At 38.9% G+C, this 24,354-nt stretch overlaps 2 protein-coding genes across 2 annotated transcripts; one reads left to right on the forward strand and one right to left on the reverse strand.

Moving 5' to 3' along the window:
- The first annotated feature begins 115 nt into the window (after positions 1 to 115).
- rcl1 (RNA terminal phosphate cyclase-like 1) lies at positions 116 to 17,022 on the forward strand. Its single transcript, XM_074690790.1, has 9 exons — positions 116 to 393; positions 902 to 973; positions 2,430 to 2,605; positions 2,964 to 3,038; positions 3,660 to 3,784; positions 5,516 to 5,641; positions 5,992 to 6,148; positions 13,428 to 13,531; positions 16,845 to 17,022. The coding sequence occupies exons 1-9, from the start codon at positions 264 to 266 to the stop codon at positions 16,996 to 16,998; spliced, it is 1,119 nt and encodes a 372-aa protein (XP_074546891.1). The 5' UTR covers positions 116 to 263; the 3' UTR covers positions 16,999 to 17,022.
- A 90-nt stretch (positions 17,023 to 17,112) lies between these two features.
- anxa3b (annexin A3b) lies at positions 17,113 to 23,538 on the reverse strand. Its single transcript, XM_074690791.1, has 14 exons — positions 23,423 to 23,538; positions 23,007 to 23,045; positions 22,880 to 22,927; positions 22,631 to 22,718; positions 22,423 to 22,517; positions 22,214 to 22,327; positions 22,026 to 22,116; positions 21,826 to 21,905; positions 21,484 to 21,540; positions 21,058 to 21,151; positions 18,176 to 18,271; positions 17,999 to 18,057; positions 17,530 to 17,652; positions 17,113 to 17,411 (listed from the first exon to the last, which is right to left on the reverse strand). Exons 2-14 carry the CDS (start codon positions 23,022 to 23,024, stop codon positions 17,352 to 17,354), a joined length of 1,023 nt encoding a protein of 340 aa, XP_074546892.1. The 5' UTR covers positions 23,025 to 23,045; positions 23,423 to 23,538; the 3' UTR covers positions 17,113 to 17,351.
- Positions 23,539 to 24,354: the final 816 nt, after the last annotated feature.

Here is a 24,354-nt window from a genome sequence, read left to right on the forward strand (position 1 = left end):
TAGCCAACATGTTGCTTCTTCAACAATTGTTTACACTTTGGTGTTGTTATGTGCCTTTAAGGCGTCCAAATGGTAGAAAGACACGCCCACATTGCCTCCGTGCTTGGTGATTTGACGCCATAATGTGGCCAACCTGGGTAATTGCAAGCCCCCAAAAATGCATTTTTGGCCTTCCTGCCTTCCCGTAGCTTCGCTCTCGTCCAACGCCTTCCTGTACAAACACACGTGGATTTCAACTGACGCCAGGCACAAACAACAATAAAATGGCAAGCCACGGGCTTACATACGACGGCTGTAATTTTTTCAGACAGCGGCTTGTTTTGTCCACACTCAGCGGAAAGCGAGTGAAGATAAAGAGCATAAGATCTAAAGATGACAACCCCGGGCTGCGCGGTAAGTTTCAGCTTCACTCTGCTCTACATGTGGCGTCGCAGTTAGCTCCGAGGCTAACGGGCTAGCTGTTACGCAGTTGGGAGTGTGTTTTTATCACTGAGCGTAGGAGGTGGGAAGCGATGGTACTGTAATGTAAATGTGTGGAAGTAACATTTTTATTTTGCCTGAAGTAATTTCTTCACCCTGCTTCTGAAAAGTTCACATTTTCAGCTCAGCGTGACAATATTTGAATAACTTATCTTGGCATATGGAAGTCGTAAATATGAGAAGTTCCCACAGTGGGTGTAGAAATACTTGAACGCTTGTTTACATATGTTTTGGTATTTATTACAAGCATACAAAATCCGTACTAGCTTTCTGTTATATTATTTATAATTAGAAAATATAATTGACGATATCAAAAGTTTTACACACCCAGGGTTTTTTTGTTATTATTATTATTTTCTAAGATCCATCTGTCACAAGATATTGACTTTAAACAACACTATTCTCTGCACGTCTTCTCCAGATTTCGAGGCCAGCTTCATCAGACTTCTTGACAAAATCACCAATGGCTCCAGAATAGAGATAAATCAAACAGGTGAGTGTTAGTTTGGTTGAAAAAATAATATGATAGTTGCCATCGCCTCTGGGGTTTGTGTAATTGCTGTTTACTGTTAAAGAGGATAACAGAGTGTTGACGTTTCACCAGTGTCCAACACCAGCTTCCAGAAACTTGGAAAATGAGAAATCACTTTAACTGAACACTTTCTTTGTTTCTTATTCCATTCATTTCACTCATTTTACTTTTGAAGTGTCACCGACTGATCTTTTTACATTAGTTATTGATGTAAAGTTCAGTCGTAGTGATTTTAATAATCATATCACAAAAACGCTTTGTGTCCTTTTGTATAATTTATAAGCCAGAAGCTTTGAATTTAAAGTTTTATTTAATAATCGAGCAAACTGTAAAACTCTTTAACTGCAAGCCACCAGGCAGGAGGATGAGCATGATTGACTGTAGGATCCAAAATCCAAACATTTTTATGTTTCTGTAGTCGGTACCAAAATCATTGTAATGTAAGATTCACTTTTTATTAAACAGTGTACAATTTTTTTTTCAGGGTTGTAATAAATTTTGGATTAACAGCCTTAAGGCAAAGACATTTTCGGGTTTGCTCTGTGTGTGAATCCGAGTGTGATGTAGCACATCGTTGGTGATGATAACTATTACAGCTCTACAGTAATACAGTTTCATTTAACAGATGCTTTTGTCCAAAGTGACGTACAACACAAGCAAGAGTTTAGACAGAAGGAAAACCTTAGTTGGTGTGACAACAGTGCTACAAGTTATTTGACTGCAGGTGCTGCCATTAAGTGGAAGAAGAGATTTTCCCCCATTTAGGGTAATGTGTCCACAACTAATTGCAATTTATCCCTGCAATAAAATAGTTCAACCTTTTACAGCGTTCAATGATCAGTGCTAAATATTGACTAAGAGCTGGGTCTTAGACCTTCTGACTCAATCTACCCCTGTGGACAAAGATGAGAAGGGTCAGATTCATTAAAACTTACTTGTCTATTTAGTGCAAAACAGAAGAACAGAATAGTTCATTCTTTTATTAATTCATTATGAAGGGATTTTGCTTTTACAACATCAGCAAAAAAAAAACAAAGTCCCAAATGCAGTAGTAAAATTAGAAATAGTAGTGAGAACTTATAGTTTGTAAATTTATACTCATGTAAATGCAAACACATTATGTTAAATTTGTTTTAATACATCTGTTACAAGTGTGATATTCTCCCCCTACCAGGTGATCTGTTCTCAAAGAGGGATTATCTATCTAGTCTTATGTAACATCTGAACAACTAATCCTATTCTGTTTAGTTCATTTATGTCTCTTTTCAATTAACGGTAATGATATCACAGTTTATTAGCATTAGCATCGGGGAAAGGATCTCCTCTTAATAATTTATATATTAAATTTTACATCACTGGTTCATAATAAACAAAACATCCAGCCACTTGAGCAGTTTTTTTTATGTTACTTCTCAAGGTACGGTGTTGTTCTACCAGCCTGGCCTGTTGTACGGCGGCCATATAGAACATGACTGTAACACGCAGCGCTCAGTGGGCTACTACTTGGAAGCTCTGCTCATGCTGGCTCCGTTCATGAAGATGTCCCTGAAGGCCACTCTGAGGGGGGTCACCAACGACCCCACTGACCCAACAGTAAGGAATCACATGCCTCTTCTCCTTTCCTTTAGTTTTATATCTTAAATGTTCCTTCCTCTGACTCTTTAGGATATAACCAATGCTTATAGAACAGACCAAGGAATTTTTTAAATATGTTTTTTATTTAGCTTTCCTATTTTAAGCATGTAGTGTCAACAAACCAGAAGCAAGAAAGCAGCTTGATAAAGAAATGGAAGAGGTGTTGTCATGGAAACAGCAAGCAGCATCTGTATTTTAGGCCATGATGAAAAATGTTTCAGTTTAGACTTCTATCTTTGTTTTTGTTAACATTTTCTGCCCTTTAAAAAAACGAAAAGGATGCTGCAGAGAAATTAAAGGATCTGTCCCTCCACAGGTTGACCTCCTGAAGTCCACCGCCCTTCCTGTGATGAAGAAGTTTGGCATTGATGGAGAGGGATTCGATCTCAAGGTGAGACACACTCAGTGGGTTCACATGCATGCAGCGGTCCAACTAAGGTCATCTTAAAGTCACAGCAGGGGATCTGGTCCTGTCTGCGTGTATGTGCAGAAAAGAGGATCAGACTTCTGGGATTCTCTTTCCTGCACTCTGTCCTTTTTTGAAAAACAGAGTTGCGCTGTATTGAACTAGTTCTGGTTCACTCGGAGAGAATGCAACATTCTAATGACATTGGCCAAAATGGGTGCAGCTGTAGCTTCTTATGTTTCTTATGTACTGTGCATGATTATACTACATGGTGTTCGTTGTGTTGGATCGAGCAACCCTTTTTCAATCCTGGTCGCCTACTTCCTCTTCTGGGTGAGATTTGCTCATACTGAACGTTGTGACCAGCCAAGTCTGCGTATGTCAGTTGAGCTATGCTCAGTCAGTTCTCTGTCTGACTGAGCTGTTTACATGCATTTCAATGGTCCAATCTCGTGCTGACAAAGCTCATAGTCTGATTTCTGAAGCTGCATGTAAACATAGTGACCTGTTGACAAAACCAAAGTAGTGTGTAAAACTTTAAATAAAATATGGCTTTATAAACAGGTCAGTTTATACCTCTCACTGCCTCTGTTGCTTCTCCCTCAGGTGGTGAAGAGGGGCATGGCACCTGGTGGAGGAGGAGAGGTAGTCTTCACTTGTCCCGTCCGCAGGACCATCAGACCAGTGCAGCTGACTGACCCAGGGAAGATCAAGAGGATCAGAGGAGTAGCGTATCCTTCTCAGTCTGATTGTCATTGACTTACACAACCAGGGTTCCTGCGGATCCTTGAAAAGTCTTAAAAGGCATTGAATTCATAACTCTAAAAATAAGGCCTGAATTGGCATTAAAAAGTCTTAAAAATTTGAACACATTGGTTACATTTATGTTAGTTTGAAGTAAAAAAAAGTAACATTTATCTATTTTTCTAAATAATTTCCTGATTACTTTTGTGGTAACATTGTGTAATCACAATAGCAAAACTAACAAAATAGTGATGTGGTTGCCCCGGGAACTTTTAAAGCAGATGCATGTCTTGGTTCTACCTAGGGTGCCTGGAGATAGAAAAAAATGAGGAAAAATTGGCAAAAGAAATCCAAAAGTGGCTTAGGAAAATTGATTATGGCAGCTAAAATTGAGAATTAAATTTGACATTAGAATTCAAAAACCATGTAAACCATTATTTTAAAATGCTATTTCTCAACTTCCTGATTGGGTTGGACAGGATTAATTTACAGCACTAGTCCTTAGTACAACACTGAGTTGGCCAGTTAAGTTAAGCAGAAAAGAGAGATCTGTGTTTTTCTCTGCTTGAAAACAGTCTCTGATTAGTTTTGTAGAGATGGTGGACACTGGAGCCTAACTGTCAGACAGAAAAAGGACAAAAGAGAAGAAGAAAGATAAACAGGAGAGTGAAGTGGATGTGGCCCATACTGGATAATAAGACACACACTGCTGCTTAGATCAAAGCTTTTGCAATGTTGTCTGTTAAAAAAAAGTTCATTGAAAAAAATGTTATCAATGCTTTTACCTTTATACTAAAGAGATACTGTGAATCATTGACATTTAGAGCTACAGCTACATTTGTTATTTGTATATTAGTTGTATTACTTCTCTGTCTGTCAGGAAGTATAATGATAAAGAAACTGAGACAAACGTCTCTTTACGAGTAGCTCACCATGACAAATATCTGTTATAGATAAGTCACAGTTACCATGCTGTTTACAATTTCTGAAGCATCATTTTTATTGCATAAGAAATATTGTTTTTATACATATTTGAACTAAACCAGCGATGGCTGTGATGAGGACTAAAGGCCTCTTATATGATTGGCAGGCTTTAAAACTGTAATTAATTGATCAGTCTTTAAATTGGGGAAAAGTCACAGATTCCTTGAACATTCAGTGATGTCAGTGGATCACCTTATTCCTAAAACTGAAGTCAGAGAAAATCAAACACAAGTAATGCTCCTGTTGAAGTCTGAAGACAGAAAATGCGCCAGCCTTTAAAGAATAATCGCTTTCATTGATTCCTAATATTGGGAATTTATCATCTTTTAATGAACTTATTTCAATTTCAATTTAGTTTATTTGATAAGGAGGGACAATGCAAATTCATACACACTTCAAAAAACAAAATGTATTTGCTTATTGAGCTTTAATAATGAGGGGAAAAAAAGTCTTTTATATTTGTCAGTATTTAGTCTAATCCCTCTCTAGTATATAATATAATGAAAGGTTAAAATTGAAGTTCACTGTAAAATGAGAGAACTACTAATTGGAGGTCATGTATTGTGTGCAATGTTTACTTGTTTTTATAATGGTATTATTTGAAGTTAAATACTCTAATTTTGTTCTCCTTTCAGCCTGAGGTTAAATTCACTGATGACTAATGTGAGCCTGTCTTTGAGCACCACACAGTAAGAGCACAAACCCCTCGACGCTCCTTAACAGTTTCAAACCAGATACTCTGTAAGAGTTTCTCCTCAGATGGCAAACAGGATCGTAGAGTCAGCCAGAAGTGTCCTCAACCAGTTCCTCCCTGACATCTACATCTACACCGACCACATGAAAGGACCAAACTCTGGAAAGTGAGTGTCTTAGCGTTGATGTTTCCTCAGGAACGTCAAGGAGTCATGCAGACTGGATCACTGTACTGTCTCCTGTTGACGTTAGGCCCCTAAAACCTTGATGAGATACAGTACAAACAAGAAAACACTGTTTCTTTTTCACAACTCTTCACTGTTTGCATGTACACCTATTCCTAAAAGTCAGTAAGCTCCAGTAGTTATAATTTTAACCCTGTTTTGAATTCCTCTAACTGTAAAGCTGGGTGTTATGGTGGAGCAGGTCACGGTACGATGGGGATTTGTTGGCAAGTTTTAATTATTTCATTTCATTCAGAGGACAAAATGAAATTACGGGTTTGGGTTCACTTCAGGTCTCCAGGTTTTGGTCTGACCCTGGTGGCAGAGACGCTGAATGGCTCGTTCCTCAGTGCTGAGATGACGTCCACACCGCAGGGCCAGGGGGACCCGGTGCTACCAGAGGACCTCGGCAGGAACTGTGCCAAACTACTTCTGGAGGAGATACACCGGGTAAGTACCACAGAGATACACACACACACACCAGTGTCATTGTGTATCCAATCCAATCCAACTTTGTTTGTATAACACCTTCAAAACTAAGTTAGAAGATGCTTGACAATAAAACACAGTATGGTTAAGATCACCTAAATAAAACAATAAAAAAATGTAAGAGAAGTAAAAAGTCAATAAAAAGCAATACCATAAAAGTGGGTTTTAAGAAGAGATTTAAAAGATGATACTGAGTTTGTCTGCCTGAGATCCTCCAGCAGGGAATCTCGAAACTTGGGGGCTTGAACAGCAAAGGCTCTGTCCCCTTTTGTGACCAGTCTAGATCTTGGCACCAGTAGTAGAGCCCTGTCGGAGTATCTCAGGCTGTGGTCAGGCTCACAGGGAGTAAGGAGGTCACATATAGAAGTCGGAGCCTGACCATTGAGGGCTGTGAAAACAAGCAGTTAAATCTTGAAATCAAACTCACAGGTGACCAGTGGAGGGCAGCAAGCACTGGTTTTATGAACAAACTCATTGGTCAAAGAAACGATTCATGGTTTGAGTCGACTGTCCAATGTATTTATCTTACAACTCAAAAACACCAGGTTTTTCTCTGCTCCAGCTCCGCTCTGTTGCGTGTTGAGTTCATTAACTCACACCAGCTGCGTGTTCAGTCTGACAAGCTGTATGACTGACAGACAACTGGAGTCACAGACCGAGGAGTGCTGCTGTGCTACTGCTCTTCCCACTCCATTGATTAGTCTCTCTTCTTCATGTTGGGCTGTTAAACCTCAAACCTGTCGACTCCTGATCTGGCTTTGCTCATTATGTCTGTTTGTCGTCGTAGTCAAGCTAAATATGAACCGATTTTGACGCAGTTTGTTTTCATTTGAAAGTCATAGGGTGTTTTTAGGTGATTTCCATGTATGGTTTACTGTCCTGCTTGATTTTCCCTACGCTGAAACAAGTTAGAGTTATAAACAGCTGTTGTGACTGAAACTAAATGCCTGATATGAAGAGTGTCAGTTCTTTATTGTAAAATGCGCGATTTGAAAATGTGTAGCCTTTTCATTGGTTAAAGAAGAAACTGAACAAAATCATACCAGGTATTTTTAGCACACACCTGACTACGTTATTACTCACCATGTGTCTTTATCAAGTCTGATGTCTGATCATCAAACTAGGAAGAAACACTGAAAAGTCTGGAAACACATCACAAACTTCATCCAGCACCAGTGTGATAATAGGATCATTTGTGATGCTTTTTTTGTCTAATGAGGAGTAATTTTTAATTATATTAAAATAAAATGCCCAGCACTATTGTGGTGAAAAAAAATCCTGTTTGAAATTGCTACTATAAAAAGTGAATTGGTTTTAGTTTTTTTTATTCTGTGATTATTAGAGTTTTTGGCACAGCTTTCATACTTCATTATTAAGTTTGATAAATTAAATAATTGATTACTGTGCTGGAAGATGATATCAGGTCTTAAACCAGCCCACAGAGCAGCTGAAGAATCAGCCCATCTCTGGACAAATCTAATTTCTAGGGGAATACCTGACATACGCAGCCAGGACACACAAGATCATCAGCATGCAACAATTACATTTTCTTCACTTGTTTGCCCACATTCCTCTGTAATCACCCACTCTGGGAGCCAGTTGGCAGACGTTAGACAAGAAGCACCGTGTAGAGAGCACTGCAGATTTAATTCAGTGTTTGATTTGGCAGTATCGTGGTTTCTTCCAGATATAATTTCCAAACTTTTGAGTTGAAGCAGTCAAATGTACGCATGTTTGGGACTTGACCTCGTTATGATCCCAGGAGATAAAATGCAGCACTTCTGAATATGGAGGCATCTTACGTGAACTTTATCAAACTTTGATGTAAGTTGTGGGAGGAGGTTAATGAAAAAATCTGTAGTTTTAAGAAAAAAAGTATTCAAATAACTAGTGCTGCAATGATTAGTCAACATAATCGACTAGTCGACGATAAAAAATTCATCAACGCACATTTCAATAGTCGACGCATTGTATTATTGTTTTTACTGTCGTTGTCACATGGTGAAATCAAATACCAGGAGGTAATACTCATTTGTAACTTCAGTTCACAGCATGAGGTGCTGTGTTATTGGATAGTTTTATGGGATAAGATCACCAAGTTCATACGTGAGCAATATTGATGAGGAAAAATCTCCACTCCCAGAGAGCGCTGTGCGCTGACGGAGGCTCTGACGGAGCCTGACAGCTCCCGGAGTTTAGCATCTGATAACGTGATTTAGAGTCTCCTTCTCACTCTCTGTTAGACAGTTTTTCAGGATCTGAGTCACAAACTAGTGTCAAAACTCCCCGAACGTTTGAGAAGAAAGGACATTTATCTGATGGAGCTCTCACTCTCAAGCTCACACTGCAGCGGTAACACTCAGCGGTGAGGAGGAGGGGTGGAGTGCGCATGAGCGAAATAGCGCATGTAGAGAAACGAAACTAAACGCTTTGTCATGGAGAGCTGGAACAGAGTCAGACGGGATCATACTGAGAGCAAAGCCCTAATAAGCAAATAAACATTAGAAAACAAGCATGAAGTCACTAATAAGCGGTCCGTCCAACACTGCGTACAACAACTTAATTTCCTGTTACCTGTTCCCTGCTTCAGTCATTTTGAGATTTTTTTTATTCTATAGTACTTATATATTTTTATGTCATCATGAATGAAATAAAGATAAACCAACAAACAAACACGACACAGGGCTGACCAATCAGAGGAGAGAACCTAACTCTGGGTAAATGCTGTGAAAATGAAACCCATAGGTTGAATTATAAAGGTCTGCACATTTTAAAGGCCAAATTAGAAACTCAAAATAACCGTGACTAATCAACTTATCAAAAAAATAATCAATAGATTAGTTGACTTAAAAAATTATCGTTTGTTGCAGCCCTAAAAATAACAAAATGAAAAATACAGAAACACTAAATTAAAAACATGTTTGTTTAATATGTTTTCACTAGAAAGACCCCAAATGATCGCATTTCTGTTCCCTGTGCTGTTGCTTAAAATGCCATTTTAACATGTTTAATAGTTTTATATGTAAAGTTATGTATGACAAAGACTGGAAAAATACACATAAACTCTGACCCATTTAAACATATAGTGATGTGTAAGTAAAAGAAAATTTTAAAGAATATTTGTATTAACAATGAACACTTAAAAAAAAATGTGTGAACTAACAAGGTTTAAATCTATAGCGACAGATAACGGTTGATATAAAACAGTTCAACAGTTTTTAAAAAAGATATTAACCACTTCTGAAGCCTTCTTTCTCTCTGTATGTCCCTGACTTTGATTTAATTATTTAATTGAAGACCAAGAGAGATGAGGCATTTTCAGGTCTCATGTTTGAAGACGTTTTTTTGTTTACCTCGTTTAGCAAGCTCATCGACTGGCACTTAATGACATCCCCCATGTCAGGAAAGAAAAGCTCACTTCATGAGAAGATGGTACAATTAGATCCAGTCATTTTGTGACTTTAGTTTGCCTGCAGCCATGTGAGTCTGGTTAGCTGGTCAGGGTAGCGCTGATTAACTCACAAACGGAGATATTGTTGGCTGCATCCTCTTCACTCCTGCAGACAGAGAGGGTAAAGTTTGTCTTTAGCAGCCTCGGTCGATAGTGGATTAAAAAATCACTGCGTTTCTAACGTCTTGATCTGGCCTTTATTTTGTTTGTTTTTGTTTTTTAAAGCCACAGCTTGTTGTTGGTAGTGATTTTAACATTTCACAAGTTTGAGAAAGAGCTCATAACTACTGGCTTTAAAACCAATCATGGACAGGGAGCACAGCAGCAGAGGAGGAAAGAAAGAAAGAGAAAGGATTACACTAAAGGAACTTTTCTGCCTTTTTGGACCAAAGAATTCATGAAGACTGAGAAAACACAACAAAATATTCTGGATTGGCTTTAAAGGAGCTGGGTGCTCTGCATGTGTGCGTCTGTTTGTTTTATGGTTAATCAGTACTTCTTGTAGTAAACCAAAGCTACACCATGGACGTTTGTCATTTGAAGCAGTGTCAACACTGGAGTTGATGTAAGTGGTGCTCTCAAGACTTTATGGACTTCATTTTTAAACTATGTAATTTTACTTATTTTACTTGCTTGTTCCTGTTGTCGGTGTGGGCTATCTGTGTGAGCTTCAGAGCTAAGTGTTTAAAAGCAGACAGCAGTAGAGGTTACAGTTTCAATCTTCAGGATTTGAGGAGAGTGTCAAATGAAAGACAGTTTCCAAGTCGTGGATTAGACCTTGATCTGTTTTCATTCATTCATGTACTGCTGTTGAGCTTTTCACTGAGTTCAGATTATCTTAAATCGCTTGCTGTGGTAGAACCCGTTGCATTGGCTTTTATTTGTTTTTGTTTCTGCTGGAGAGTGTCTGCACCTGTCGGTAAATGAAGTTCTCGTTTGTCCCAAATATTCAAGGGACTTTTCCACCAGACTTCTGGTTTTTGTTCCCTGTTCTGTGGCTGCTGGCCTCTGGGGACATCTGAAGTGTCTCACGTTGTCTCTGGGAGGCAGGGCCTGAATCAAGATGTCAGAAACGGGCCTGATAGGCAGCTGTGGCTCAGTGGTTTCTTCGAGGGTTTGATCCCAGCTCCTGCAGTCACATGACTTTGTGTGGTCCGAAAGGTGCTATAAAAGTACTGGTCCTTTATCATTTAATGCTTTTTGACTAACTGAAATAAAATGAGGCAGTTGGTTTGAACGGGTTAGCCAAAACAAAAAGTGTAGATGCAAAGACTGTTCAGGAAACTTTGTCACTAATCTCTACCATCCAGAACAGAAGCAAATAAAGGTAAGCTGAAACTTTTCTGTTATTTGTTTGTTTAGGGATGCACCGATCACGAACAGCTCTTTGCTTTTTTCAACCTGATTTGAAATATTACCTCTGATGCACTTTCGTTGTTTTTTGCTGCATTACCAGTCTGAAGGGTATAAAAGTTTACACCTGAATAGTAATTTCTGTCCATTCTGAAGACATTTAAGTGTTTTATATTTCAGATAAATATTAACTTAACCAATTCAATTTTGTTTCATTCATTTTTTGCTTTTACCCAAAACATTACCATTTATTTATTTATTCTTATCCCACAGTGGGGTATGCAGGTTGTTATTTAACGCTGGTGTCTGCTCAGTATCAGTTGATACCCAAAGCCCAGGTATCTGTATTGGAACCAGAAAAGTTGGATCAGTGCACCTCTAGTTTGTTTCTGATGTTTTTGAATAACCATTCAATGTTACATATTTGTAGGTTAAACATTAAGAATGTTTGAAGGGCGACTGAAATATTCAGTCCATATTTTTTCACGTCTCATGGAGTAAAACCACTGAATTACATTCACTTAAGCCTAATTTTACAGCATAAGATTGAGCTTCATCTTATGGTCGTGGGCATATAGTTTGGAAAAAAAAACAGCTGCCTCATCACTAATCAATACAATCTAACTATAGTCTGGCTCTGGTTTGGTGATATGATTATGTAATTGAATCATTGCTGCTGACGAGCTGTCTGGATGCCATCAAACTGCATGACTGTGCCACATGCTGGCTTTTAATGATTGCCCAGTTCTACAAACAGAGAGTTTGTGCTGCTCTTGAGCTGTAACATTGTGACAACATGAGACAGGAAGGTTTAATTTTTTTTAGAATGAATTGAACTGACAAAAAAAACCAGAATGAAATGTGTTGAATTGGCTGGTCTTGATTAAAAACCTGTAAAGATGGTAGCCTGTACATGACCGTTCAGTTTGTGGTCACTGGGATTCAGAGTGGATCCTCTGTCCTTAGAGTTCCTGTGTGTCAAAGCAGAAATGGTACACAAAGTATTTAGGATCAGAGGGACAGATAGGAGCGTCAGTGTTTACAGGGAGCACAAGCATGGTCATTGGTTGCACCGGTGAGTCTGATTTTTTTGTTTTTGAGGTGCACCAGCACAAAATGTAGGTGCACCCAAATCATTGCATAACCAATGTCATAAGCTCACTTTTTATTACTCTACATAACTGTCATATCATGTACATGATTTTTTAACAAGTTTAGTGTGTAGAGAAATGTTTGTGTTAAATTTTTTTTCCAATACCATTTTTTTTGAGTTTTCAGTTTGCTTCCAGTATATACAGACAAAAGAGTACGCTCACAACAAAGGAAACATCATGGACAACTAAATTATTGTCCCATGTTCAAATCGCCCTTACCCTTACTAATCGCCTGTCAGTATATGAGCTGTCGATATGGTAAATAAATAAAATGATGAAAAAAAAGAGAAAATAATAGTAATAACAATAGAAAATGTTTGCCTTTATTTGAGTACAATTATTTATAAAATGAAAAATTCTGTCTTAAAATGTTTTACTGAGCTGACACTTAACATTTCAAACTAAACATGAAGAAAAATGAAACCTTTTCAGTTCTGTGCTTGTGCTTAGAGTTCTTCACTGAACTGAATTAAAGTTATTAATTTCATTTTTCTTCATGAGAAGAGTTTGTGGTTGAAACTTGGTGAATGGAAACTCCTCTTTGACCATGTTATATACAGCATCAGAGATTCCCCTAAGTTTACAGTCTGGTAGAGGCCCTCACCTGTTTTTAGTGTATTTTAAAGATTTATCTTTTTATCTGGGCTTAAAACTACTTTGAATTTATTAGACGGGCTGATTCACATTGCGGAACTGTTGTTTGAGTAACTTTAGAGACTAATGTTGTGGTTACTGAGCAGAGACCCTATGACGTTATTAATCAGTAAGTAACATTTGCAGTGTTGTGTTTCTCCTACCATTGTATTGAGGGGTTTGTTGCGCTCCTAAAATTTTAGTAGTCAATTGTTGGACCAACTTGGTCACACTCTGGAGTCTTGATGAGAGTTAAACATTTAGACTAGAAACAGTGAAAAGGATATGCTTTGGGGGCAGTGTCCTGTTGATTAGTCAAAAACAAAACTGTCAAAAAAGTGACTGACAAATGTTCTGATCCTCTCTTTTCATGGATGTTTTTCTTTTAAGACAAAAACTGAGGGTTTCGTCTTGAAGATTTCAGTTTATCATCTTTATTTACACCCCCAGCATAAAACCCACTCACCTCCCAGATCCTCTTTTGGATCCTCCCTGTGTTTTTCTGATCTAGTTTAATTTGCTATCTGTGTTTGACCTGAGGTGATCAAACAGTGGAGGGTCAGCTCAGTGTTTCTCTCCTCCTCCGTGACGTATTTCTCTGTTGTTTTTGTTGCTCAAACACATCAACTTCCTCTTTCCCTGTTTTTAGGGTGGCTGCGTGGATTCGTCCAATCAAAGCCTGGCGCTGCTCTTGATGACCCTTGGACAACAGGACGTGTCAAAGGTTCTGCTGGGACCACTCTCCCCGTACACGTAAGCCAGCCAGCGTCATTCAGTAATGGAGCCATACAGAGCTGCTCAACCCTGTGAACTTTGCCAACAGGATGTTGGCTTATTGACTGATTTAACAGGTGCACTTTGTCCAAGCGTAGAACTAAGAGGACCTCAGATTTTGTTATTCTTTCACTGGTCATGTCAGCTTTCACTGTCCATAATATTAATCAGAAGACAACCCGAGTTAACCTAACACAGTCAGTAATGTCAAGTTCAACTGACCCAGGCTCCAGAAATTTAAGCTCCACTTACACTACATACACTACCTTTAGCTGAACCCACCCCCTAAACCCAGCAAGGAAAGGAGGAGTCAGGATTAAGATGAGAAAAAGTAGACAGGGGCAGCAGAAGTAGGACAAGGTGCCGGTCCAGGTCATCTCTGCGGGGTTAGGCTCTGTTTCCTGAGAGAAGATTCTCATCCAGATCTGCTGACTCAGATTATCTGCCCTGTCTGACATTTCTTTAACTTTCCCAAATTCTGTTCACACACGCCCAGTTCCCCCAGTGATGGGAAACTTGATAATGCTACAAGACTTTAACATCCTACTTCTACAAAGGACACACCCTCACTTTCCTACCTTGTGTTTCTTCCTCTGCTGCCTTTGAATATCCAAAGTTTTCCTCCATTAAGTCCTCCCATGGCTCTGTCAGCTGGATGAATTAACCATTCCTCAGACTGACTGACCAGGCCTCAAATTTTCTGTTGGACTAAAAGTTTACCTCCCACACCTACTTGCATAACCCAGTCAGTGCCACCCTTTGGGCGTCCTGACCTGGTCCTTTCTAAAGCCTGTCTTCCCTTACATTTTTCTCCTAAAGTTAAAAAAGTAAAACACAAGCATCAATCAACACATACACGGAGAGCATCATCTCAGCAGAAAGAGAAGAGGGAAGCCAGAGCTAATCCTCCACTAGGTTAGGCTGTACGCAACAACGGGTGAAAGGAGAAAAAAAAAACAGAAGAAAAAAGAAAGTTGCATTCAATCAATTTTTGATCACATTCTCCCCCTTTATTTTTGTCTAAAAGCTCCTTTGAGCTTCAACAATTTTCCTCTTGTTAATATGGCGCCCCCCTGTGTATAAAGCAGGATGATGTATCCCTATAATGAACATGTCATGTATCTCATCTTTCTTTCTTTTACATAAAACTTGCAACTCAAAATAAATCCAATACGATGAAATCCAACCAGTAGCGGAGCTCAGAACTCAGATGTTTTACCAAAAGCAGTTCATCATCTGGTTGGTGGTGATGGATATTAAAGGACAGTTACACCTTAATCTTTTTTCCGTTGGCTGATGTTTTTGTGTAGGTCATAAAAAGGTATCTGTGTGATAGTCTGATTCTGTTTAGTTAAGAGAAAGTGACTGAATACTAAGTTGATTGCAGAAATGTGATGTCATCATGGATGAGGAGGAGCTATGAACTGTCCATTTTCAGTTATCATGGTACCGGTGCTGTGTCACTCTCAAGTACAGTACTATGATAACTGAAGATTGGCAGTGCCATCACAATACACTCCTCAGCTCACTCAAGGCTGCTGTGGACTGACTGAAGACACCAGCCGTCAGGAAGCAGGCGACATGGAAAACGCCCAGGGCTGTGTGTTCTTAAAGGGATAGTTTGTTTTATTTTACAGTGAGGTTGTCTGAGGTACTTGTCAGCAGTAAATGGTTTACCCGCAGGTGAAGGTGAGAGGCTCCACTCCTTTGCTACAGTAGATTTGGAGTATCTGGTAATTTTGGCTACTTCTTAAAAAAATCTGACCATAAAAATTAAAGTCAGGGTTATTGTATGTTTTTTTTTCTTGTTAAAAATAGCTTTATGCTGTCACTCTGGTTCCCCTGTAGCAGTTTTGCTTTATTACAGCTAAAAAAAAAAACTTTTTTTCTCACACTGGTGTTTTAGAAAACCCTTATTTTAGCATCTGTCTGAGACAGTTTGTTTTAGCTGCTGTTTCTGCCTCTGCCTGTCTCTTAGCTCTTCCTCACTCCACCAACTCCCTTCCCTCTGATTGGCCAGCCCTCTGATTGACCAGCCCTCTGGAGGCCTGCTGGGGCAGAAATATGTGCAGTCCTTGGTGTTTGAGGCCCACGTCTCCAATGTCTCATAAACCAGTTTGGAGATCTTTATGTGGTGACCTCATCATTTCAGGAAGTCTTGTGTAGATGTTTGTTAGATCAAACAGTTTTGAGCAGTTTACAGTCAAATTCAGGGATTTCTGTAACATATGAATACGAAGCAGTTTGAAAACACATTTTACAGGCACATCCAGCTTTGTTTCTTATTATGTTGAAAGGTCCTGAAATGCTGTTTTCAAAGTCTTATTAATGACAGCAGCAGCTCTCTCAGTTCTTGGGCGTAGGCTTCGCACAGCCACACCACTAGCTTACTTTGGATCTCTCCTGCTCTCTGGAGTTCTCCCCCTCTTTTAGTCTTTTGACGAGGGGTGGACCAATAATCAGCTGGGACGATATCAGCATTTAGAGGCATCAACATCAGCCTATTTTAATCTGGTGGCTGATAAGAAATTAAATTTAAGACTGGGTTATTTTGACTCTGATGCAGTCCCTACTCTGTTTCCAGCATTATCCTACCCACAGTACCATCTGATTGGTGATACACAGAACCTTTTTTTGTGTATTGTACTTAAGGGAGGTCTTTATATTTTTACATTTTTTGTTTCACTTTTAAAGACAGCCGCTGAGCCTGGAAGCTGTTTAATAAACATATGCTTAAGGGCGTTTCAACAAAGTTAAGTGTTGGAGTTTGAATTATTCAAAATTTTGATTACAGTATTTTAACTTTTACTGCAAATGAGTATCAGCTCCAAATATCTGTTATTGATCTCCTTGAGTATTGATAATCAGTGTCAGTCCTGAAAAAACAATATTGGTCTTTATCTTCTTTTAGCTCCACGTTTACTCTCTGTGCTCTGGCCCGTACGGCTGTTCTAAGGCGGTTTGTATTTGTGTCCTTTGGAGCCCGCAGACCCCATCACAGCAGTGAAAGGAACATGTATTTGTCATATGTTAACTTAGGCCAACAGTGTTTGTGTTGAATTTTCTGAAAACGAGCAGAATTCTGTGATGAAATGGACCCAGGCTACAGATGTTGTTAGCTTAGGTTCTGTGGTTCTGTAGCTATGTAAATGGTTTGACCATCTATTCAACTCTAGATGACTGCGTCTTCTTCTGTTATACTGTTACTGTAAATCATGCATTTATTTTCCTACTAACTCGTATTTCTCCATCCACCCCTCCTCCACCTTTCTCTCTTTTTCTGACTCACCAGGATCGAGTTTCTCAGGCACATTAGAGATTTCTTCCAGATCATGTTCAAGATCGAGGTCCAGAAGCCGTCAGAAGATGAGAGCAAAGGTGGCGACAAAGTTCTGATGACCTGTGTAGGAGTTGGTTACAGCAATATAAACAAAACCCTGAAATAAAACTTTTTTAGATTGTTTTTAACAGTGTCCTCTTGTTTCACTTCTGTCACTCACATTCAGAATCAGGGAACATTGATCTGAAACCATGGTCATTATTTTTTTTATTTGTGAATTTGATCCATTACACAAGAAAATAAAAACTGTTTCAGTAAGAAATGTTTTACATATACATTTTTGGTGGGACATTGCTGGGATTCCACTTAAAGAAGTATCTTGAGCTGATTAGTTCTAGCAGTTATAGCGAATACTTCACGCTGTTGTAAAGGTCAGCTGCCGGTCATCCACATTTTTAGATGGAGGTTTCTGATTGGTTCACTTCACACCACGTTTATCATCACAGGAAATGGGTGGGGTTAGTCGTCTTGGCCAACTAAATGCTTCAGGGCTTCACCGTAACTGCCAGACACCTCAGACTGCATGAAGAGGGAGAGGGAACAGGACGTATGAAACACAGAATATTTACAGCTGTAAGATGCTTGGGTTTGTGTATATGAATGTAAGGATCACATGTCTTTGTGCATTTGTACAGACCTCTAACTGGGTATAGAGGGAAACCCCAAACAGCTTCTTGTACTCGGCTCTGATGTCCAGCAGATCCATCTCTGAGCGGCTGACTATTATCCTGGTCAGAGTGGACTCTGTGGTTCCTGCACCCTGGGGGAAAAGGTCACGTTGGAGACATTTTTGGCAGGTTTTATTAATCTTTTAAAGGACTTTACTCTGTAACAGCAACTACAGCCATAAAAAACCACTCCAGCTCTGAGCGTGAAAACTGACTGCCTCTGTAGTCACGTTGTTTTATATCGTCAAACATTCAAACCACAGTTGCACATTTAACAAAGCAACAGCAATACATCAGAGGCTCAACATTCCTTTCCACTCCACTGCTAACACAGCTCTGCTCTGGCTTTAGAAGACAGGCTTCAATCAAACAATGTGTGGATTTGGTTTGAGCCACACAGTAGCCACTGGCTGCATTAGACACATTAAAACACCTCACCTTCATGCTTTTGAAAAGCCTCTCAGCGAGGTAAGCAGGAACACTCTTTGCACACTTCACTAGAAAAAAATACAATCCAGAGAACAGATTTTTATCAGTGATCACTGTCATGAGGATTTGAAAATGGCTGAACAAATGCATCTTCAATTTACACATTGCAGAAAAAGTTTTTCTTACAAATAGCCACAAGTATCTTCTCCAGGTTTCCAGACATCTCACTCTCAATGCTTTCCTGAAGAGTCTTCTTACTCAGGCTCTTGTACTCAACCAGAGCTGCAACAAGCATTCAAGATTTTATTAAACATTAGAGCGCCACCAGTTAGGGATGGGAATTGATAAGATTATGTCAATACAGATGCCCTTATTGATTCTGCTTATCGATCTGATTCTATATCAATTCGCTTATCAATTCCTGTCGTGAATTGTCTTGATAAAAAAGTAGCTTTACAAGTTTTCTGTGTCAACATTTAATTGAGTTTATACTGTAAGTGAATAAAATGTGATTGGTCCCTGAGTAACAGGGACCAACAGGTATAAATTGCACACAATGTAACGTTGATGTACTGTGTTGTAATATATTAATAATTCAAGTGGGCCATCTAGTGTCTCAAAGTGGTTATAGCAATGGATTAAGTTGTTTGGAACCTTTCCGTAGTTATGAAGTCAGCCATGAGCCTTCCATTAGCCTGTTAGCTTTTGATGTTTGGAATTCTCAGTATTTTTTACAAAGAGTTGATGTGATATGTTTCTGTGATGAAAGTTGAAATTCTGTTCTGAAGCTGAATTTATACTGATGTATGCTAACTGCTAGCATATCAATGCAGTTTCCCATATACGTTAGCATCAAGCTTGTGCTATTTAGTTATTTTGGTAAATAAGGTGATTTATACCATTTGGAATGTACTGAATATGAATCTCCTGAGCGAGAGTAATGTGCATTTCTTTGTGAAGTCAGTTCTGCAGTAAAACTTCAAGCTGAAAATCCTGAATTATAGTTTCTTGGGAAACATTATCTAACTGCTATGCTAAGATAGCTGCAGCAGACTAGTCGGCCTGGCAGCTCCGGCACAATGTAAAGAATTGATAAGGGAATCGTTAAGCACAAAGGCTAACGATATCGATGGATTGAAACTTTCCTTATCGATTCTCAACAGGAACCAGTTTTCAATTCCCATCCCTACCACCAGTAAATCCAAACTCTTCCTGCTCAACACCAAAGCTCTGTGTGGACTAAAGGTGATCTTGGAATGATCCCACTCTTATGTGTTTGCCTGTTGAAAATCCAAGGCTTTATTGGATTTAATTTGTAATAATGGACGACACTGGAGCTATACTGGCAATAAAGAAAAAAGGAGGTCAGAGCAGAAGAAAACTAAGGAGGGGGATAGAACATGGGCGAAAGACTAACACACGGGTTAAACTGTGATAATATCCATTCCAACCCACAGTCAGCAGTTATTCTGCAGTGGTCTGTTCAAACTTGAGAGTCTATCAATAAAATGAAGAGTGAGGTTACGTTAGCTCTGCTTGGTGAGGTTGGAGTTGGTAGATGAGCTCTGGTAGGACATAACCAGGATTCACTAACATAGGTCAGCAACCTGGGGCTTATAATTGTCATTGCATATCAAAATAAAATTTCAGTTTCTTTGTAGCACTTCACTGATTTCACGAGCAGTACACTATTGTTTTTTTATACATAGCCAGAGGTAAGAGATGTGCAGTGTTATCTTATTCTGTTATTCTTATTCAGTGTTATCTTATTGAAAGGATTTGTGGCTCCTCGTGTTTTCTTATTTTGTGGAAACCAGGTCAAATGGCTCTTTGAGTGTTAAAGGTTGCCTACCCCTGCACTTAACGTTACACATTATGGCTAAATCTTATGGCTGTGAGTACCACTAAACAGTCTGCTCACCTTCTCTATACCAAACTGAGTTCAGGAAGTTTGCTTGTCATCAAGTTTCAAGCAATTGTGCTACGTAACTACAAACAAATCCATCACCTCATCACTTTGCATCCTACAAAAAATTGTCTTAGAGAAAGAAAAGTAGTGATAAAAAGAAGATTCCCTTTCCATTCATTTGCTTAACACCAACACTGCGTTACAGACAACTCAGGTCGGGTTTTTTTCCAACTTAAAAAAGTGAACTGAAATGGCCACTGAAGTTGAGAGCTCCCACTCGGAAACTTGGAGAAAAAAATCTATCCCGACTTCACCAAGTTTGGTTTATCTTGCGTCACACAACAATGGCAGCCTCCACAGAAAAGTAACAAGTGAATGGGAAAACGTCAGAAACTATCTCTCTTGACATTTTCCAGTTTTCTATTCAATCGTACAGTAAAACCAGTTATGTATATAAGTACATTTCATAAACGAAGCTTATTCGATTAGCTGATAAGTAACTAATTTGTAAAGCAGCAAGTTCTTGCACATAAGAAATTTGTCACAGGAGCTCTCACTCAGAGAACATGATCTGCTTCATTTAAATGAGGCTGAAGTTTCTCTCTGTTTTTGTTGACGCTACATTATCTTGTGATTGACACACGATATATATATATATATATATATATATATATATTTTTTTTTTTTTCGTCACATATGATAAGTCTGGAACGCTCTGAAGTTTTAGGTTGGATTTTACATCTTGAAAATCCCAACCTTCGAGTTTTCTGCAACACAGCATAATGCACGCCTTGGCAAGAGTCGCAACAGTGGGTGAAGGTGCTCATGGGAACACCAAAGAAGTCAATGCTATTCACACCAAACAGATAGTCCCCAAAGAGACTTTTAAAGTTCAACAGTAAAGGACTGTTCTCTTATACCTGTCAAACCTTTGGCTGTTTATGGGTTTTAAACTGATAAGCTCGAGTCTGCCTGCTGCTCAGCCTAACTTAGATAATGAACAACACTTTTCCTGCTTTGCATTAGCACCCTGATGTTAGCTTGAGCTCAGAGCCCTGTTGTGTCTGAGTAAACACAACCTCACAGAGGATCGAGCTCTTCTGTTGACACACAATCATGATCATGTTATTATACAGAAGGAAAGTGGAGGTACACTCACTCTGTCGAAGCTGAGGAATACTCCTGTGGCATAAAATGTCAATAAACTTTGCCTCATCTGTTCCCCACTTCTTTTCTCCTGCTTCGTACAGGGCCTGGGCAGAAAAACAATGAGCGAGAGAAACAAACATCTTTTACATTAAATACACTCATGGTTTTATTATTTTTCATCCAGTAGCCTCAACATAAGGCACAGTGTTTACATGTTTAGCATAGGTGAAGCATGTTCAGGCACGAGAGGGAGGAAAGATAAGTTAGCCACTGGTGCTTCAGCCTGATAAACAAGTGAGGTCAGGTTAAAAATGTCTCAATAATGAAAGTCTACAAATCAACACCTAAAGATCTGTTTTATACATGACCCAGTTATTCTTAGAAACCTCACAAGCTTGATGTTGGTACACTGCAAAAACAACTATGATGAACATACCTGAGCATCTGCTTTAGCTTTGGCAGAATCCACACTGGTGCTCTCATCTCTTTTGCCCTGAGTGGATAAAAAATGGTTTTAGGCACTTATCATGATACAGAATTTAAAGGTTTCCTATTCTCAATAAGTAATGACAGCATTCTTAAGATTCTTGCCTAAATGAAAAATCTGATCCCAATAGCATCTTTGAGCAATTCAAACTCCAGCCTAATAAAATAAATCTTTTTAAAATATGCCTCTTACAAGCAGCCTTATTTTGTTGTAAACTGATTTGATTTTGTCCTATTGAATGTTTTAATGCCCAAAGGTAGCACATCACTGTTTTAGATGGATGCATCTTACCTCAGCCAAGATGAGGAGCGCCTTGCCGTAATCTCCAGACACCTCAGATTGCAGATCATGAATCATCGATTTTCCAGTTTCTGAAAATAAAAGAGGAAAGTGCAAAGAGTTTCACAACTACATATGCACATTTCATCATGGAAAGTTTCCTGCTGTTCCACAATCTGTGATATGTCACATTTTGTGTTGGCAAGACTAACCAGCAAGGTATGTTTCGGCCATGGTCCTGATCTGGCTGCTGGATCTTGAGGCAAAGATCTCAGTCAGTGTGCTCTCTGTGGTCCCTGCACCCTGGTAATAAGAGACAGAAATCCAAGGCACACTTCAGCTGTTTGCTTTAATGCATGCAAAAAAATAAGAATAAAACTACAACTCCACACAGTCTCACCTTGATGGCTCCGATGACTTCACGACAGTCGTAGACTTCAGGCGCTGTTATCAAAGCAACCAGCAAGTCCTCAAAGTCTCCATGAGTGTCACCCTCCAGATCAGCTTCTAATGTCTGATTCAGCAACATTGATAAAACACAGATTTTACCTTCATCTGTCACAATACTGAGAGTTTCCATTAAGAGGTTAGTCAGTTTTTTTTTATTACCCTCCCTGTAGCTTTCTGATAGGCCTTCGCAATAATCTGCCGCTGAGCGTTACTCCTTCCAGTCAACACCTCAATAATGGTCTTTTCTGTCGTACCTGGAAGTAAAAGACAAAAACAAGGAGTGCTTATTTGTTTATTTGAGTAACAGTGCACAGAAAATTGCTCTGACTTACATCCAAGAACCAGTGAATGCAAATCATCAACTCACCGATGCCTTCTATGGCCTTTCGTAATGCCTCCACATCCTCTTCCACTTTGAAATTCACCTTGTCTTTCACAGTCCCTCTGACATTAGACTGGTGGAAAACAAGATCACAAAACCATGCACAACAACAATCAGCTACATGGTAACACATTGATACAGAATATTTGAACACATGAAGTATATCCAAGTATCCTGTCTTTGTTTAATCCATCAAATTCTGTTATCATGAAGGTGAGACATTGTCCAACTTACTTTGACAGTCAGTGAGGAGGGGGAGTCTAAGAGCAGATCCAGGTCATCCTATAACACACAACACTTTATTCAAATGATCTCCTTTGCAACCTGAATTTTAACCCTTTAATAAAATCCAGACACTCACCCAAGCATACTTCGACATGGTTCAGAGGAAAGTCTCAAACTATAGGGAGAAAACAAAATGATATATGATAACACATGTTCATAACAGCAATGGATTAATACTTCAACATTTTTTGAGGGCATCTGTAATTTTTCAATCAGCTACATCCCACTCGCTCTGGTCATCCACTTTGCGCAACTTCAAAGATTTACAGGATTAATCTTTCAGTGTCTTCCGAGAAAAGGATGAGACTATAGAATCGAGTCTACGTGTACATGAGTAGAATTCAAGGATAGAGATGCCAAAATGAAGCCCAATCTCTATAGCAAGATTTTTCTGCTCAGCAATGCGCAAAGGACAAACGACCTCCCTGGCAGAGGTTAAAGCATATGCAGCGTAAAATAAGTTAATCTAATGTCTGAAAACACATGTCTTACCTGTGTGATAGAGCAGGATTGCTGTCAAATCAGGAATTTCGAAGTGAGGCTAGATCGCCACACCTTTCAGAAAAGTTGAGAAGGCAACGCCCATTATTACACAGAGGAAGTTACATCACAGAAACAGTTTTCATGCGCTCCTCCTCATTTGTAAACACTAACAGCTGGCCCAGTGTTGGAGACTCACTGCTTCGTTGCTCTGCTCATTTTCCTCAACATTTTATCCATTTTTCTTAGTTTTATTTTTACTTTAATTTTTTAATCTCTGTTAAAAAGCTGTGATAGCTGTCGGTTCATTGTTTCCTTGAGGTTGGGCAATAAAACGAGCAAAGAAAACAGAAGTAATAAGCAGAAAAACAGAAGAAAAGAAAAAGGATCGGCCTAAACTCTTCGTCTTATTTCCATTTTTAATAACATCAGGCATCTTGATCTCATTCCACCCATTCCACAGAAAGCCTCGTTTCTTACAAGCAGAATTAACTTAACCCATAAAACTTTTTTTTCCTTTTTTCTTTTTTACGCGTACGTTAATGATTTTTAACTATCATATAACCATTCAAAACAAGTGACCCATAAAAAGTTTTAACTATTGAAAGTCAAATGACATAGTAGTTCTTATCACCCTAAGGCAGAAGTGGATGTACACTTATATCTCCATTCAGCAACCTACACTAGCAACAGTTTATTTTACTTTTTTTTTTTTAAATGTTGTTGTTTTTTCAGTTGACAAATATATATATATTTTTGCCACAAAGCATACCACAACTACTCATTTTACATGAGAAGGCATCATACACTCAGTAAAAACAATTAACACATTGAAGATGCAGTAAGAAGAGGTATATAACTGACATCTTGTGGTGATAGTAGAAATTACAAGGTGGCCCTTGTGTACTGTAGGCTGACGAACCAGACAGAAAACATGAAATAAA

The sequence above is a fragment of the Halichoeres trimaculatus genome, unplaced genomic scaffold (assembly GCF_033239565.1).
Source record: "Halichoeres trimaculatus isolate MK-OKI-2021-1 unplaced genomic scaffold, fHalTri1.1 fHalTri1_scaffold_16, whole genome shotgun sequence".
In the NCBI taxonomy this organism is placed as follows: Eukaryota; Metazoa; Chordata; class Actinopteri; order Labriformes; family Labridae; genus Halichoeres; species Halichoeres trimaculatus.